The sequence below is a fragment of the Nerophis lumbriciformis genome, linkage group LG29 (assembly GCF_033978685.3).
Source record: "Nerophis lumbriciformis linkage group LG29, RoL_Nlum_v2.1, whole genome shotgun sequence".
NCBI classification, from domain to species: domain Eukaryota; kingdom Metazoa; phylum Chordata; class Actinopteri; order Syngnathiformes; family Syngnathidae; genus Nerophis; species Nerophis lumbriciformis.
Genome location: NC_084576.2, coordinates 33414486 through 33429644, shown reverse-complemented (window position 1 = coordinate 33429644; position 15159 = coordinate 33414486). Strand labels below are relative to the sequence as shown.

Sequence of the window (15159 nt, the reverse complement as noted above, 5' to 3'; positions counted from 1 at the left end):
TTGGAATATTTATAAATATGAAAGTATACACTATATTGCCAAAAGTATCCAAATGATGAGAATCAGGTGTCCTAATCACTTGGCCCGGTGTATCAAATCAAGCACTTAGGCATGGAGACTGTTTCTACAAACATTTGTGAAAGAATGGGCCGCTCTCAGTGATTTCCAGTGTGGAACTGTCATAGGATGCCACCTGTGCAACAAATCCAGTCCTGAAATTTTGTTGCTCCTAAACATACTTGCCTACCTTGAGACCTCCGATTTCGGGAGGTGGGGGGTGGAGGGGGGCGTGGTCGGGGGTGGGGTGGGGCGTGGTTGGGGGCGTGGTTAAGAGGGGAGGAGTATATTTACAGCTAGAATGCACCAAGTCAAGTATTTCACACATATATATATATATATATAAAGTCAAGTATTTCATATATATATATATATATATATATATATATAAGAAATACTTGACTTTCAGTGAATTCTAGCTATATATATATTAGAGATGCGCGGATAGGCAATTATTTCATCCGCAACCGCATCAGAAAGTCGTCAACCATCCGCCATCCACCCGATGTAACATTTGATCAGAACCGCACCCGCCCGTTGTTATATATCTAATATAGACGATGCAAGGCATTAGTGAGGTTATAAAGCTTTTGCCTGTTAAAGAAAGGAGACTGATCCAATGCAGCACAGACATTCGCGTGCCACGCTGTCACGACCAGAGGTGGGTAGAGTAGCCAGAAATTGTACTCAAGTAAGAGTACTGTTACTTTAGAGATTTATTACTCAAGTAAAAGTAAGGAGTAGTCACCCAAATATTTACTTGAGTAAAAGTAAAAAGTATGTTGTAAAAAAACTACTCAAGTACTGAGTAACTGATGAGTAACACATACACACATATCATATATATATATATATATATATATATATATACATACACACACACATATTATATATATATATATATATATATATATATATATATATATATATATACACATACATTAATATATACAGTATATAATTTATATTTAATTTTTTTGCCGTTTTTGTTTACATGTTAATAGTGTTTTAATGAATATACATGCATGTTTAACACATATAGATTCCTTTCTTTCATGAAGACAAGAATATAAGTTGGTGTATTACCTGATTCTGATAACTTGCATTGATTGTAATCAGACAGTAGTGATGACAAACGTCCACGTTTTCAAATGGAGGAGAAAAAAAGTTCCTCCTTTCTGTCTAATACCACATGAAAGTGGTTGGTTTTTGGCATCTTATTTGTCCAGCTTCCATATTCGTTTTTATACACTTTACAAGAAATACATTGGCGGCAAACTCCGTAGCTTGCTAGCTTGTTTGCGCAGGCTTTCGGAGACTCTTATTTTGAAAGCGCAGGCGCGATGGAGCGGCACTTTTATTGTGAAGACAGGAACTGTGCAGTCAGTCTTTAGGCTTTTGACGGGATGTACGGTTGAAATAAAAAATGGTCTTTTTTCCTTCACACTTTTGATTGATTGATTGGAACTTTTATTAGTAGTTTGCACAGTACAGTACATATCCCGTACAATTGACCACTAAATGGTAACACCCGAATACGTTTTTCAACTTGTTTAAGTCAGGTCATGTGACCGCCTGGCTCTGTTTGATTGGTCCAACGTCACCAGTGACTGCATCTGATTGGTGGAACGGAGTGAACGTCACCAGTGACTGTATTTGTTGAAACGCAGGCACTATGAAGGTCTGTCTGACAGACCAAAACAAACAAAGCGTGCATTAACAGATCGATAAAAATTAGTAGCGAGTAGCGAGCTGAATGTAAATAAAAGTAGCGGAGTAAAAGTAGTGTTTCTTCTCTATAAATATACTCAAGTAAAAGTATGTTGCATTAAAACTACTCTTAGAAGTACAATTTATCCCAAAAGTTACTCAAGTAGATGTAACGGAGTAAATGTAGCGCGTTACTACCCACCTCTGGTCACGACCCAGACGCACACCAGTGCGCAATCATATGGGAGCCGCGCTGAGCGCACCTCCAAGCGCGTCTCGCTGCCAGCGACGGCCGGGTATGGACCCGACGCTCCAGCGCCATCCATTTTCAGGGCTAGTTGATTCGGCAGGTGGGTTGTTACACACTCCTTAGCGGGGTTCCGACTTCCATGGCCACCGTCCTGCTGTCTATATCAACCAGGGTGAGCCCCACCCCTTTCGTGAGCGCACTGCGCGCGGAGTGACCCCTGTTACGCGCCCCCGGCAACAGAGGGTGGTGGGCAGGTAAGCTGCGCGGGCGGAGCATGCGGAGTGACCCCTGTTACGAGCCCCCGGCCACGGGGGTGGCGGGCAGGTTAGCTGCTTACCTGCTGCGCGTGACGCCGGCCGCGGCGAAGGCGGACGAGGCGGGGTGTCGGTGCGGTGGGCACGGTGGTGACCCTGGACGTGCGTCGGGCCCTTCTCGCGGATCACCTCAGCTACGGCTCCCGGTGGGGCCCTCTCGGGGGAAGGGGCCTCGGTCCCGGACCCCGGCGAGGCCTCCCTTCTCCGCTCCGTAAAAGTGTCCATCTCTTTTTTTTTTCTTCTTCTGTTGTGGCATATGCAGCAGGTGCCTGCTCGTTTTTCGTATGTGGGTAACAACATTTAACTATGTATATATATTTCCCAATTGGTTTAACTGCCACCCGCCTGAATCTATTTAAAATCTAATTTTTTTTTATTTCAACCGCCCGACCCGACCCGACCCGCGGATAAAATCGAATTTTTTTTAATTTCATCCGCCCGATCCGCGGACTCCGCGGTTGTGCCCGCAAACCGCGCATCTCTAATATATATATATATATATATATATATATATATATATATATATATATATATACATATATAGCTAGAATTCACTGAAAGTATTTCTTATATATATATATATATATGAAATACTTGACTATATATACACACACATAACACTCATCTACTCATTGTTGAGTTAAGGGTTGAATTGTCCATCCTTGTTCTATTCTCTGTCACTATTTTTCTAACCATGCTGAACACCCTCTCTGATGATGCATTCCGCTTCGTCTCCTTGTTGCGTGCGCAGTTGTGCACTGCACTCTCTAAAAGCCGTAGATGTTATTGTCACATATGCATGTCCAGTAGATGGCAGTATTGTCCTGTTTAAGAGTGTCACAACATTGCTGTTTACGGCAGACGAACTGCTTTACGGTAGACGAAAAGGTGACTGCTGTTGGTGTGTGTTGTTGCCACGCTAACAATAAACCTGGAGGGGGCGTGGCCTCCAGCTCCGCCACGAATTTCGGGAGATTTTCGGGAGAAAATTTGTCCCGGGAGGTTTTCGGGAGAGGCGCTGAATTTCGGGAGTCTCCCGGAAAATCCGGGAGGGTTAGCAAGTATGCTCCTAAATATTCCAAAGTCAACTTTATTATAAGAAAAGTGAAGAGTTTGGGAACAACAGCAACCAAGTGGTAGGCCACGTAAACCTGACAGAGAGGTCAGCATAGTGCAAAGACTTTCTGCAGTCACTTGCTACAGAGCTCCAAACTTCATGTCGCCTTCCAATTAGCCCACGTACAGTACGCAGTGAGCTTCATGGAATGGGTTTCCATGGCCGAGCAGCTGTGTCTAAACCAGTGGTTCTCAAATGGGGGTATGTGTACCCCTGGGGGTACTTGAAGGTATTTTTTTCAAAATATCCTAAAAATAGCAACAATTCAAAAATCCTTTTATAAATATAAATGAAAACCTATCTTTTTTTCCAAATAGTTCAAGAAAGACCACTACAAATGAGCAATATTTTTGCACTGTTATACAATTTAATAAATCAGAAACGGATGACATAGTGCTGTATTTTACTTCTTTATCTTTTTTTTTTCAACCAAAAATGCTTTGCTCTGATTAGGGGGTACTTGAATTAAAAAAAAAATTCACAGGGGGGTACATCACTGAAAAAAGGTTGAGAACCACTGGTCTAAGCCATACATCACCAAGTCCAATGCAAAGCGTGGGATGCAGTGGTGTAAAGGACATCACCACTGGACTCTAGAGCTGGACTGATGAATCACACTTTTCCATCTGGCAATCTGATGGACCAGTCTGGGTTTGGAGGTTGCCAGGAGAACGCTACATTTCGGACCGCATTGTGCCGAGTGTGAAATTTGGTGGAGAAGGAATTATGGTGTGGGGTTGTTTTTTCAGGAGTTGAGCTTGGCCCCGGCCTCTTAGTTCCAGTGAGAGGAACTTTGAATGCTCCAGGATACCAAAACATGTTGGACAATTCCTTCCTCTTCTAACATGACTGATAAAGCAAGGTCCATAAAGACATGGAGTCTGGTGTGGATGAACTTGACTGGCCTGCACAGAGTCCTGACCTGAACCCGATAGAACACCTTTGGGATGAATTCGAAGGGAGACTGAGAGCCAGGCCTTCAGTGTGTGACCTCACCAATGTGCTTTTGGAAGAATGGTGGAAAATTCCTATAAAGACACTCCGCAACCTTGTGGACAGCCTTCCCAGAAGAGTTGAAGCTGTAATAGCTGCAAAAGGTCATATTGACCCCTATGGGTTAGGAATGGGATGGCACTTCAGGTCCATATGTGAGTCAAGGCAGGTGGCCAAATACTTTTGGCAATATAGTGTATGTCCACAGATTTTAATCAGTTGATGAGGTCAAGTCTGCGTCTTACCCTTGCCCGATCTTCTCGTATCGCGTGTACTTCTTCTTGGGATCTCCGATGCTGACGATAGTTCCTTAAACACCGACAGAAGAAACGACATTCATCAGGATTATCTTAACTGAAATATTCCAAGAGGGCGTCAGCGAGGCTTACTGAGTTTCTCCATGATCTCCTCATCCGTCATCTTGCCTCCCTTCTTCTTCTGTCTGGAGGCTGCGTCGCCCTCCGGAGGCGGCAGCGGCTCGATGACCGACCTCGTGTAAACCTTGTCAGACGGAACTCAAAAGTTTGGTATTTGAAGGACTCTTCAATGCAACTCTTAGCCAAAAAAAAAAAAGTCCAAATAAAACAAGGAAAAGAAGGAAGGAATACAAAAGTGTCAAAAATAACGTGACTAATTTTGTTAATAATCAATATATAGTAAGTATAAAGACATAAATATATAAGTAAAGACATAAATATATAAATTCAAATAGAAAGACAGATATATACAGTGGTGGTCAAAAGTGTACGTACTAGAGATGCGCGGTTTGCGGGCACAACCGCGGAGTCCGCGGATTATCCGCGGATCGGGCGGATGAAATTTTAAAAAATAAGATTTTATCCGCGTGCGGGTCGGGTCGGGCGGATTAATTAGATTTTTTTTTTTTTTTTTTTTTTTTGCGGGTGGCAGTTAAACCAATTGGTAAATATATATACATAGTTAAATGTTGTTACCCACATACGAAAAACGAGCAGGCACCTGCAGCATATGCCACAACAGAAGAAAAAAAAAGAAAAGAGATGGACACTTTTACGGAGCGGAGAAGGGACGCCTCGCCGGGGTCCGGGACCGAGGCCCCTTCCCCGAGAGGGCCCCACCGGGAGCCGTAGCTGAGGCGATCCGCGAGAAGGGCCCGACGCACGTCCAGGGTCACCACCGCGCCCACCGCACCGACACCCCGCCTCGTCCGCCTTCGCCGCGGCCGGCGTCACGCGCAGCAGGTAAGCAGCTTACCTGCCCGCCACCCCCGTGGCCGGGGGCTCGTAACATGGGTCACTCCGCGCGCTCCGCCCGCGCAGCTTACCTGCCCGCCACCCCTGTTGCCGGGGGCGCGTAACAGGGGTCACTCCGCGCGCAGTGCGCTCACGAAAGGGGTGGGGCTCACCCTGGTTTATATAGAGAGCAGGACGGTGGCCATGGAAGTCGGAACCCGCTAAGGAGTGTGTAACAACCCACCTGCCAAATCAACTAGCCCTGAAAATGGATGGCGCTGGAGCGTGGGCCCATACCTGGCCGTCGCCGGCAGCGAGACGCGCTTGGAGGTGCGCTCAGCGCGGCTCCCATATGATTGCGCACTGGTGTGCGTCTGGGTCGTGACAGCGTGGCACGCGAAAGACTGTGCTGCATTGGATCAGTCTCCTTTCTTTAACAGGCAAAAGCTTTATAACCTCACCATACCTGCCAACTTTTGAAATCCGAAAAACCTAGTAGCCAGGGTCCAAGGGCCGCAGGCCCCGGTAGGTCCAGGACAAAGTCCTGGTGGAGGGTTCAGGGCTTCGCCCCCCGACGCAAAATGATTATTAGCATTCAGACAGGTTCAAATGTTGCTAAAACCATCACTTTTCTATCAGTCACAGTGACTTTTCAAAACAAAAATATTACAGCAAAAATCATATGGGTTGATTGACATGTTTATTCTGTAAGCTAACTTCAATAGTTTGAAATTATTTTGACAGTTAATGCCAGTTATCCTGTCAACCTTTCACAAGACTTCAATTTGTTAATTGAAAGTATAAACACTTTTTACAGTAAACAAATGGTAAAACAGTACTAAACAATTCCATTAAAAAAAAAATTGGTGTCATTATTAACTTTCTGTCCAAGCTTGTATAATCTACTGCCTTGTTCAATTGTAAAAAATATTCTGTGCCTAAAATTCACATTTCTATCACAATTATCATACTGTAAACATGGTAAGCTAACTTCATTAAAATTAATAGTCCTGTCAATAGCATGGAATTACAATTCAAATGTAGTTTTTTTGTAAGCCTTTCAAAAGAATTCAAAATATGAAAAATGAATGAAAATTAATTGAAGCCATCAGACACTTGAAAAGTGGCACATCACATCTCTAATGTAATCATTTGAACTTTTCAACAGAAATAGCACTGCAAAAATATTAAGGACATACTTCTGTATTTTGGTAGTTATGCTGTCAACATTTAACAAGATTTCTTCAACTTGGACTTGAAAGCATAAATAGTATAAACACTTTTAACAGTATGTCGTGCGACAGGATTGCGCACCAAACACGAGGCAAGGCCAAAGCGCATGCATGGTGCAGGAGAAGAAAGGACTTCTTTCATTTAAGGTTTGTGATAAACCATCAAACTCATTCGTTAAAAGGACTCTATAGTAATATAAAGCGAATTTTTCTGGACATTATCATGCAAGAAAAGTTTATTTTTGGGACCGCGATCACCGCGTAATGATTTTTAAAGGTTGCATTACAAACATTTAACTGTCCCATGTGATCAGCCAGTGCGATTGGAAGTCCATGCTCAATTATTGCCTCCGTAAATAAAACTTCGGCATTTATCACATCCAAAGAATCTGTTTGGGCGACGAAAAACGTTGAAAGTTTTCCACTTGTATCGCTAGCAACGGCATTAGACTTGTGTTTTTTTTGTCCCAACGTGGTCTTTTACATCGCTAATTCCTCCGTGTCCGATCGAAAAATCTTGTCTGCACAAGGTGCAATTCGCGTAGTTTTCACCCTTTTTTTTTTTTAATTAATGAAAAACCGTATATTTTATCACTGCACCCGTAACCCGGAATAGGTTGATGAAAACCGTACGAATTACGGGAAAACCGGAGTAGTTGGCAGGTGCCTCACTAATGCCTTGCAGCGTCTATATTAGATATACCGGGCGGATGGCGGGCGGATGCAGTTCTGATCAAATGTTACATCGGGTGGATGGCGGATGGTTGACGACTTTCTGATGCGGTTGCGGATGAAATATTTGCCTATCCGCGCATCTCTAGTACATACACTTGTAAAGAACATCATGTCATGGCTGTCTTGACTTTACAATCATTTCTACAACTCTTATTTTTTTGTGATTGGAGCACATACTTGTTGCTCACAAAAAACAGTTTTTACAAAAAATATTGTGTACTTTGAAAATCATTTTTTACCTTGAAAAAAAAAATTTACCTTGAAAAAAAAATTTTACCTTGAAAATTTTTTGGTACCTTGAAAATCATTTTTTACCTTGAAAAAAAAAATTTACCTTGAAAAAAAAATTTGGCCTTGAAAATTTTTTTGTACCTTGAAAATAATTGTTTACCTTGAAAACAATTTTTTACCTTGAAAAAAAAATTTGACCTTGAAAATTTTTTTGTACCTTGAAAATCATTTTTTACCTTGAAAAAAAAATTTGACCTTGAAAAAAAAAATTGACCTTGAAAAATTTTTTGTACCTTGAAAATCATTTTTTACCTTGAAAAAAAAATTGACCTTGGAAAAAAAATTTGACCTTGAAAATTTTTTTGTACCTTGAAAATCATTTTTTACCTTGAAAAAAAAAAGTTACCTTGAAAAAAAAAATTTACCTTGAAAAATTTTTTGTACCTTGAAAATCATTTACCTTGGAAAAAAAATGTTACCTTGAAAAAAAATTTTTAACCTTGAAAATTTTTTTTTACCTTGAAAATCATGTTTTAACTTAAAACATTTTTTTTTTTTTTTAATTATTTTTATTTATTTATTTATTTATTTATTTATTTATTTATTTATATATATATTTTTTAATTTTTTTTTTTTTTTTTAATTTTTTTTAAATTTTTTTTAATTTTTTTTAATTTTTTTTAATTTTTTTTAATTTTTTTTAATTTTTTTTAATTTTTTTATTTTTTTTTAAAAAAATTTAGAAAAAATTAATTTTTGTAATTTAAAAAAAAAAAAATTAATTTAAAAAAAAAAGTTTTTATTTTTTTAAATTTTTAATTTTTTTTAATTTTTTTTAATATTTTTAACTTTTTTTAACTTTTTTTTAACTTTTTTTTAACTTTTTTAAAACTTTTTTAAAACTTTTTTAAAACTTTTTTTTAACTTTTTTTAACTTTTTTAAACTTTTTTAAAACTTTTTTTTAAACTTTTTAAAAAAAAGTTTGCTTCTTTTATGAATGTATTATGGCTCTACTGAAAATGTGAGGGTCAAAAGTATACATACAGCAACATACATGATCAATGTTGGTGATGTAGAAAAGTTACAATCAAATAAAATGAGCTTCATAGTCTCTTAACTTCATGTGAGTGATTATGATTGTTGACTTCTCTGGGCACATTTAAATAGGGCTCATGTGATGCAGTCATTAGACTCGGTTACAAACGCCACAATGGGAAAGTCAAAGGAACTGAAAAAACTAATCATTGACTTGAACAAGTCAGGAAAGTCACTTGGAGCCATTTCAAGGCAGCTTAAGGTCCTAAGAGAAACTGTGCAGACAGTTGTTTGTAAGTATATAGTGCATGGCACAGTTTTGTCACTTCCACGATCAGGAAGAAAACGCAAGCTATCACCTGCTGCTGAGAGAAAATTGGTCAGGATGATGAAGAGTCAACCGAGAACCACAAAAAAGCAGGTCTGCAATGAATTGGAAGCTGCTGGAACACAGGTGTCAGTGTCCACAGTCTGAAAGACTACCACGCAAGAAGGAAGACCTTGCTCCAGAAGCCACACCTTAAGGCTCATCTAAAGTTTGCTGCTGATCACATGGACAAAGATAAGACCTTCTGGAGGACAGTTCTGTGGTCAGATGAAACAAATATGGAGCTGTTTGGCCACAATACCCAGCAATATGTTTGGAGGAGAAAAGGTGAGGCCTTTAATCCCAGGAACACAATGCCTACCGTCAAGCATGGTGGTGGTAGTATTATGCTCTGGGCCTGTTTTGCTGCCAATGGAACTGCTGCTTTAAATGGCACAATGAAAAAGGAGGATTAGCTCCAAATTGTTCAGGACAAGCTAAAATCATCAGCCCGGAGGTTGGGTCTTGGGCCAACAGGACAATGACCCCAAACACACCTCAAAAGTGGTGAAGGAATGGCTAAATCAGGCTAGAATGAAGGTTTTAGAATGGCCTGACTTAAAGGTGTGGACAATGCTGAAGAAACAAGTCCATGTCAACACATTTAGCTGAACTGCAGCAATTTAGTGGTCAAGTGGTCAAGCAGAAGCTTGTGGATGGCTACCAAAAGCGCCTTATTGCAGGTAAACTTGCCAAGGGACATGTAAGCAAATATTAACATTGCTGTATGTATACTTTTGACCCTCACATTTTCAGTAGAGCCATAATAAATTCATAAAAGAAGCAAACTTCATGAATGTTTTTTGTGACCAACAAGTATGTGCTCCAATCACTACATCACAAAAAAATAGAAATGATTGTAAAGTCAAGACAGCCATGACATGATGTTCTTTACAAGTGTTCGTACACTTTTGACCACCACTGTACGTGGGGAAATTCAGGTATCTCCCGTAGCTCACGTGCACATTACACATTAAAAAATGAGAATAAAAACAATAAAAAAACAGGCAAAAATAAAGATACAAGGACTAAATTAAAGGTAAAATGCATGTAAAAAAGATAAGTCTAGACTACAAAGTCTGGAAGATGATCAGGGGCCCTTGCTGGGCAAATTTCTATCAAACATCCTAAGGATGTTGGGAGAAAGAACCTCCTGTAGTGTTCAGTTCTAGAGTGCAGAGAGTCCTGCTCTGGTCTGCCAAAAATAATTGTCCTAGAATAATTATTGATAATGATTCAAATGTATTTGAAAGGATTAGTTAAAAAGCTCCTCGGTGGCAAGGCCCCAGGGGTGGATGAGATCCGCCCGGAGTTCCTTAAGGCTCTGGATGCTGTGGGGCTGTCTTGGTTGACAAGACTCTGCAGCATCGCGTGGACATCGGGGGGCGGTGCCTCTGGATTGGCAGACCGGGGTGGTGGTTCCTCTCTTTAAGAAGGGGAACCGGAGGGTGTGTTCCAACTATCGTGGGATCACACTCCTCAGCCTTCCCGGTAAGGTCTATTCAGGTGTACTGGAGAGGAGGCTACGCCGGATAGTCGAACCTTGGATTCAGGAGGAACAGTGTGGTTTTTGTCCTGGTCGTGGAACTGTGGACCAGCTCTATACTCTCGGCAGGGTCCTTGAGGGTGCATGGGAGTTTGCCCAACCAGTCTACATGTGCTTTGTGGACTTGGAGAAGGCATTTGACCGTGTCCCTCGGGAGGTCCTGTGGGGAGTGCTCAGAGAGTATGGGGTATCGGACTGTCTTATTGTGGCAGTCCGCTCCCTGTATGATCAGTGTCAGAGCTTGGTCCGCATTGCCGGCAGTAAGTCGGACACGTTTCCAGTGAGGGTTGGACTCCGCCAAGGCTGCCCTTTGTCACACATTCTGTTCATAACTTTTATGGACAGAATTTCTAGGCGCAGTCAAGGCGTTGAGGGGATCTGGTTTGGTGGCTGAAGGATTAGGTCTCTGCTTTTTGCAGATGATGTGGTCCTGATGGCTTCATCTGGCCAGGATCTTCAGCTCTCACTGGATCGGTTCGCAGCCGAGTGTGAAGCGACTGGGATGAGAATCAGCACCTCCAAGTCCGAGTCCATGGTTCTCGCCCGGAAAAGGGTAGAGTGCCATCTCCGGGTTGAGGAGGAGACCTTGCCTCAAGTGGAGGAGTTCAAGTACCTCGGAGTCTTGTTCACGAGTGAGGGAAGAGTGGATCGTGAGATCGACAGGCGGATCGGTGCGGTGTCTTCCGTAATGCGGACGCTGTATCGATCCGTTGTGGTGAAGAAGGAGCTGAGCCGGAAGGCAAAGCTCTCGATTTACCGGTCGATCTACGTTCCCATCCTCACCTATGGTCATGAGCTTTGGGTTATGACCGAAAGGACAAGATCACGGGTACAGGCGGCCGAAATGAGTTTCCTCCGCCGGGTGGCGGGGCTCTCCCTTAGAGATAGGGTGAGAAGCTCTGCCATCCGGGGGGAGCTCAAAGTAAAGCCGCTGCTCCTCCACATGGAGAGGAGCCAGATGAGGTGGTTCGGGCATCTGGTCAGGATGCCACCCGAACGCCTCCCTAGGAAGGTGTTTCGGGCACGTCCGACCGGTAGGAGGCCGCGGGGAAGACCCAGGACACGTTGGGAAGACTATGTCTCCCGGCTGGCCTGGGAACGCCTCGGGATCCCACGGGAAGAGCTGGACGAAGTGGCTGGGGAGAGGAAAGTCTGGGCTTCCCTGCTTAGGCTGCTGCCCCCGCGACCCGACCTCGGATAAGCGGAAGAAGATGGATGGATGGATGGATGGATGAATCACATGGTTTGTATTAGAGATGCGCGGTTTGCGGGCACAACCGCGGAGTCCGCGGATTATCCGCGGATCGGGCGGATGAAATAAAAAATGTTTTGATTTTATCCGCGGGTCGGGTCGGGTCGGGCAGTTGAAATAAAAAAAAATTAGATTTTAAATAGATTCAGGCGGGTGGCAGTTAAACCAATTGGTAAATATATATACATAGTTAAATGTTGTTACCCACATACGAAAAACGAGCAGGCACCTGCAGCATATGCCACAACAGAAGAAGAAAAAAAAAAAGAGATGGACACTTTTACTGAGCGGAGAAGGGAGGCCTCGCCGGGGTCCGGGACCGAGGCCCCTTCCCCCGAGAGGGCCCCACCGGGAGCCGTAGCTGAGGCGATCCGCGAGAAGGGCCCGACGCACGTCCAGGGTCACCACCGCGCCCACCGCACCGACACCCCGCCTCGTCCGCCTTCGCCGCGGCCGGCGTCACGCGCAGCAGGTAAGCAGCTTACCTGCCCGCCACCCCCGTGGCCGGGGGCTCGTAACAGGGGTCACTCCGCGCGCAGTGCGCTCACGAAAGGGGTGGGGCTCACCCTGGTTGATATAGACAGCAGGACGGTGGCCATGGAAGTCGGAACCCGCTAAGGAGTGTGTAACAACCCACCTGCCGAATCAACTAGCCCTGAAAATGGATGGCGCTGGAGCGTCGGGCCCATACCCGGCCGTCGCCGGCAGCGAGACGCGCTTGGAGGTGCGCTCAGCGCGGCTCCCATATGATTGCGCACTGGTGTGCGTCTGGGTCGTGACAGCGTGGCACGCGAATGTCTGTGCTGCATTGGATCAGTCTCCTTTCTTTAACAGGCAAAAGCTTTATAACCTCACTAATGCCTTGCATCGTCTATATTAGATATATAACAACGGGCGGGTGCGGGCGGGTGCGGTTCTGATCAAATGTTACATCGGGTGGATGGCGGATGGTTGACGACTTTCTGATGCGGTTGCGGATGAAATAATTGCCTATCCGCGCATCTCTATTTTGTATTGATTTAACTTACCAAATATTGTTCCTTTGTCCCGTAAAATGCCTACAAACTATTTACTCACATTTATCATTAAAATATATAAGTACAAAATATTATTTATTAAACCTTTCTTGTTGATACACAACAAATACTTCAAATACAAACAGTCCTTTGCACTAGTACTACTATTACAGTAAGACACAATCTTATAACAACTCACAGATTTGGTGTGTTCCGGCCTGGGCGCCACAACTGGCGGCGGCGCGTCGTCGTCATCGTCGTCGCCGTCTTTCCTCCCGGGCGACGAGTTGTTGGCGCTCTGCTTGTCCAGCTGCAGCAGGTTCACAAGCGTGTTTGAAAGTGGACCAATGAGAGCGCAGGAAATGAGTTGGACGACTCACCGACTGGCAATCTTTATCTGAAAGGAGACGAGGTAAAGGAGTGAGGCGGGACTTCCGGACACGTGAAGTGTGGACTCGCTGAGGTAAACCCACCTGAGGCGGAGATACTGAGGTACTTCTGCTTCCCGCTGGTGGAGTCGTAGAACTTGAGGATGTCAAGAACCGCCTGCGGATTCTGCTTCTGCTCCGATTTGCTGATGTTGGAGGTCTGAAGGAGGCGGGCCCACTGCTCCGGCATGCCCTGCTCACACACAAACTTATGCTCAGAGTCCGCTTGTTGAGCCTTTCAGCGTGGAAGTGAGCAGAAGAAAAGCTCAGACACTTCATACATCTTTCAAGGGGGCGGAGCATAGAAAAGGCTTGACCGCATAGCAGGAAGACTTTTGAACAAACTATTCCTCACAGTGAACTCCCCGGTGACGGCGTCAAAGCCCACATGGATGGTGTGCTCAAAGTCTGATGGGGAGGAGATCTCTGGTCTGTCCTTGTCCCGGTCCTTCTTCCGGCCTCCTGCAAGACCATCTTACTTATTATAGCTCCCCTCTTTTGCAAAAATGATGTAATAGATGTTATATGTCACATACAACAATGTAATAGATGTTATATGTCACATACAACAATGTAATAGATGTCATATATCACATACAACAATGTAATAGATGTCATATATCACATACAACAATGTAATAGATGTCATATAAGTTCAAACCCCGGCCGAGTCATACCAAAGACTATAAAAATGGGAGCCATTACCTCCCTGCTTGGCACTCAGCATCAAGGTTTGGAATTGGGGGTTAAATCACCAAAAATGATTCCCGGGCGCGGCCACCGCTGCTGCTCACTGCTCTCCTCACCTCCCAGGGAGTGATCAAGGGTGATGGGTCAAATGCAGAGAATAATTTCGCCACACCTAGTGTGTGTGTGTGTGTGTGTGTGTGTGTGTGTGACAATCATTGCTACTTTAACTTTAATATATCACATACAACAATGTAATAGATGTCATATATCACAAAAAATAATGTAATTGATGTCATATATCACATACAACAATTTAATAGATGATCACATAAGAGACGTTGTATTACGTTGTTGTATGTGATATATGACATCTATTACGTTGTTGTATGTGATATATGACATCTATTACGTTGTTGTATGTGATATATGACATCTATTACATTGTTGTATGTGATATATGACATCTATTACATTGTTGTATGTGATATATGACATCTATTACGTTGTTGTATGTGATATATGACATCTATTACATTGTTGTATGTGATATATGACATCTATTACATTGACATATGTGATATATGACATCTATTACATTGTTGTATGTGATATATGACATCTATTACATTGTTGTATGTGATATATGACATCTATTACATTGTTGCATGTGATATATGACATCTATTACATTGTTGTATGTGATATATGACATCTATTACGTTGTTGTATGTGATATATGACATCTATTACATTGTTGTATGTGATATATGACATCTATTACATTGTTGTATGTGATATATGACATCTATTACATTGTTGTATGTGATATATGACATATATTACATTGTTGTATGTGATATATGACATCTATTACATTGTTGTATGTGATATATGACATTTATTACATTGTTGTATGTGATATATGACATCTATTATGTTGTTGTATGTGATATATGACATCTATTACATTGTTG

General features: G+C 42.8%; 1 protein-coding gene across 2 annotated transcripts in view; it reads right to left on the bottom strand.

The window, feature by feature from the left end:
* Positions 1 to 15159, bottom strand: part of LOC133571930 (serine/threonine-protein kinase PAK 2-like) — a 73415-nt gene that overhangs the window by 29968 nt on the left and 28288 nt on the right. For both annotated transcript variants that reach the window (XM_061924466.2, XM_061924467.2), the window contains exons 3-8: positions 13851 to 13957; positions 13541 to 13688; positions 13448 to 13464; positions 13267 to 13377; positions 4831 to 4942; positions 4687 to 4750 (exon numbers count right to left, since the gene is read on the bottom strand). In XM_061924466.2, coding sequence (XP_061780450.1) covers positions 4687 to 4750; positions 4831 to 4942; positions 13267 to 13377; positions 13448 to 13464; positions 13541 to 13688; positions 13851 to 13957 — 559 coding nt within the window. The remainder of the gene's footprint in view (positions 1 to 4686; positions 4751 to 4830; positions 4943 to 13266; positions 13378 to 13447; positions 13465 to 13540; positions 13689 to 13850; positions 13958 to 15159) is intronic.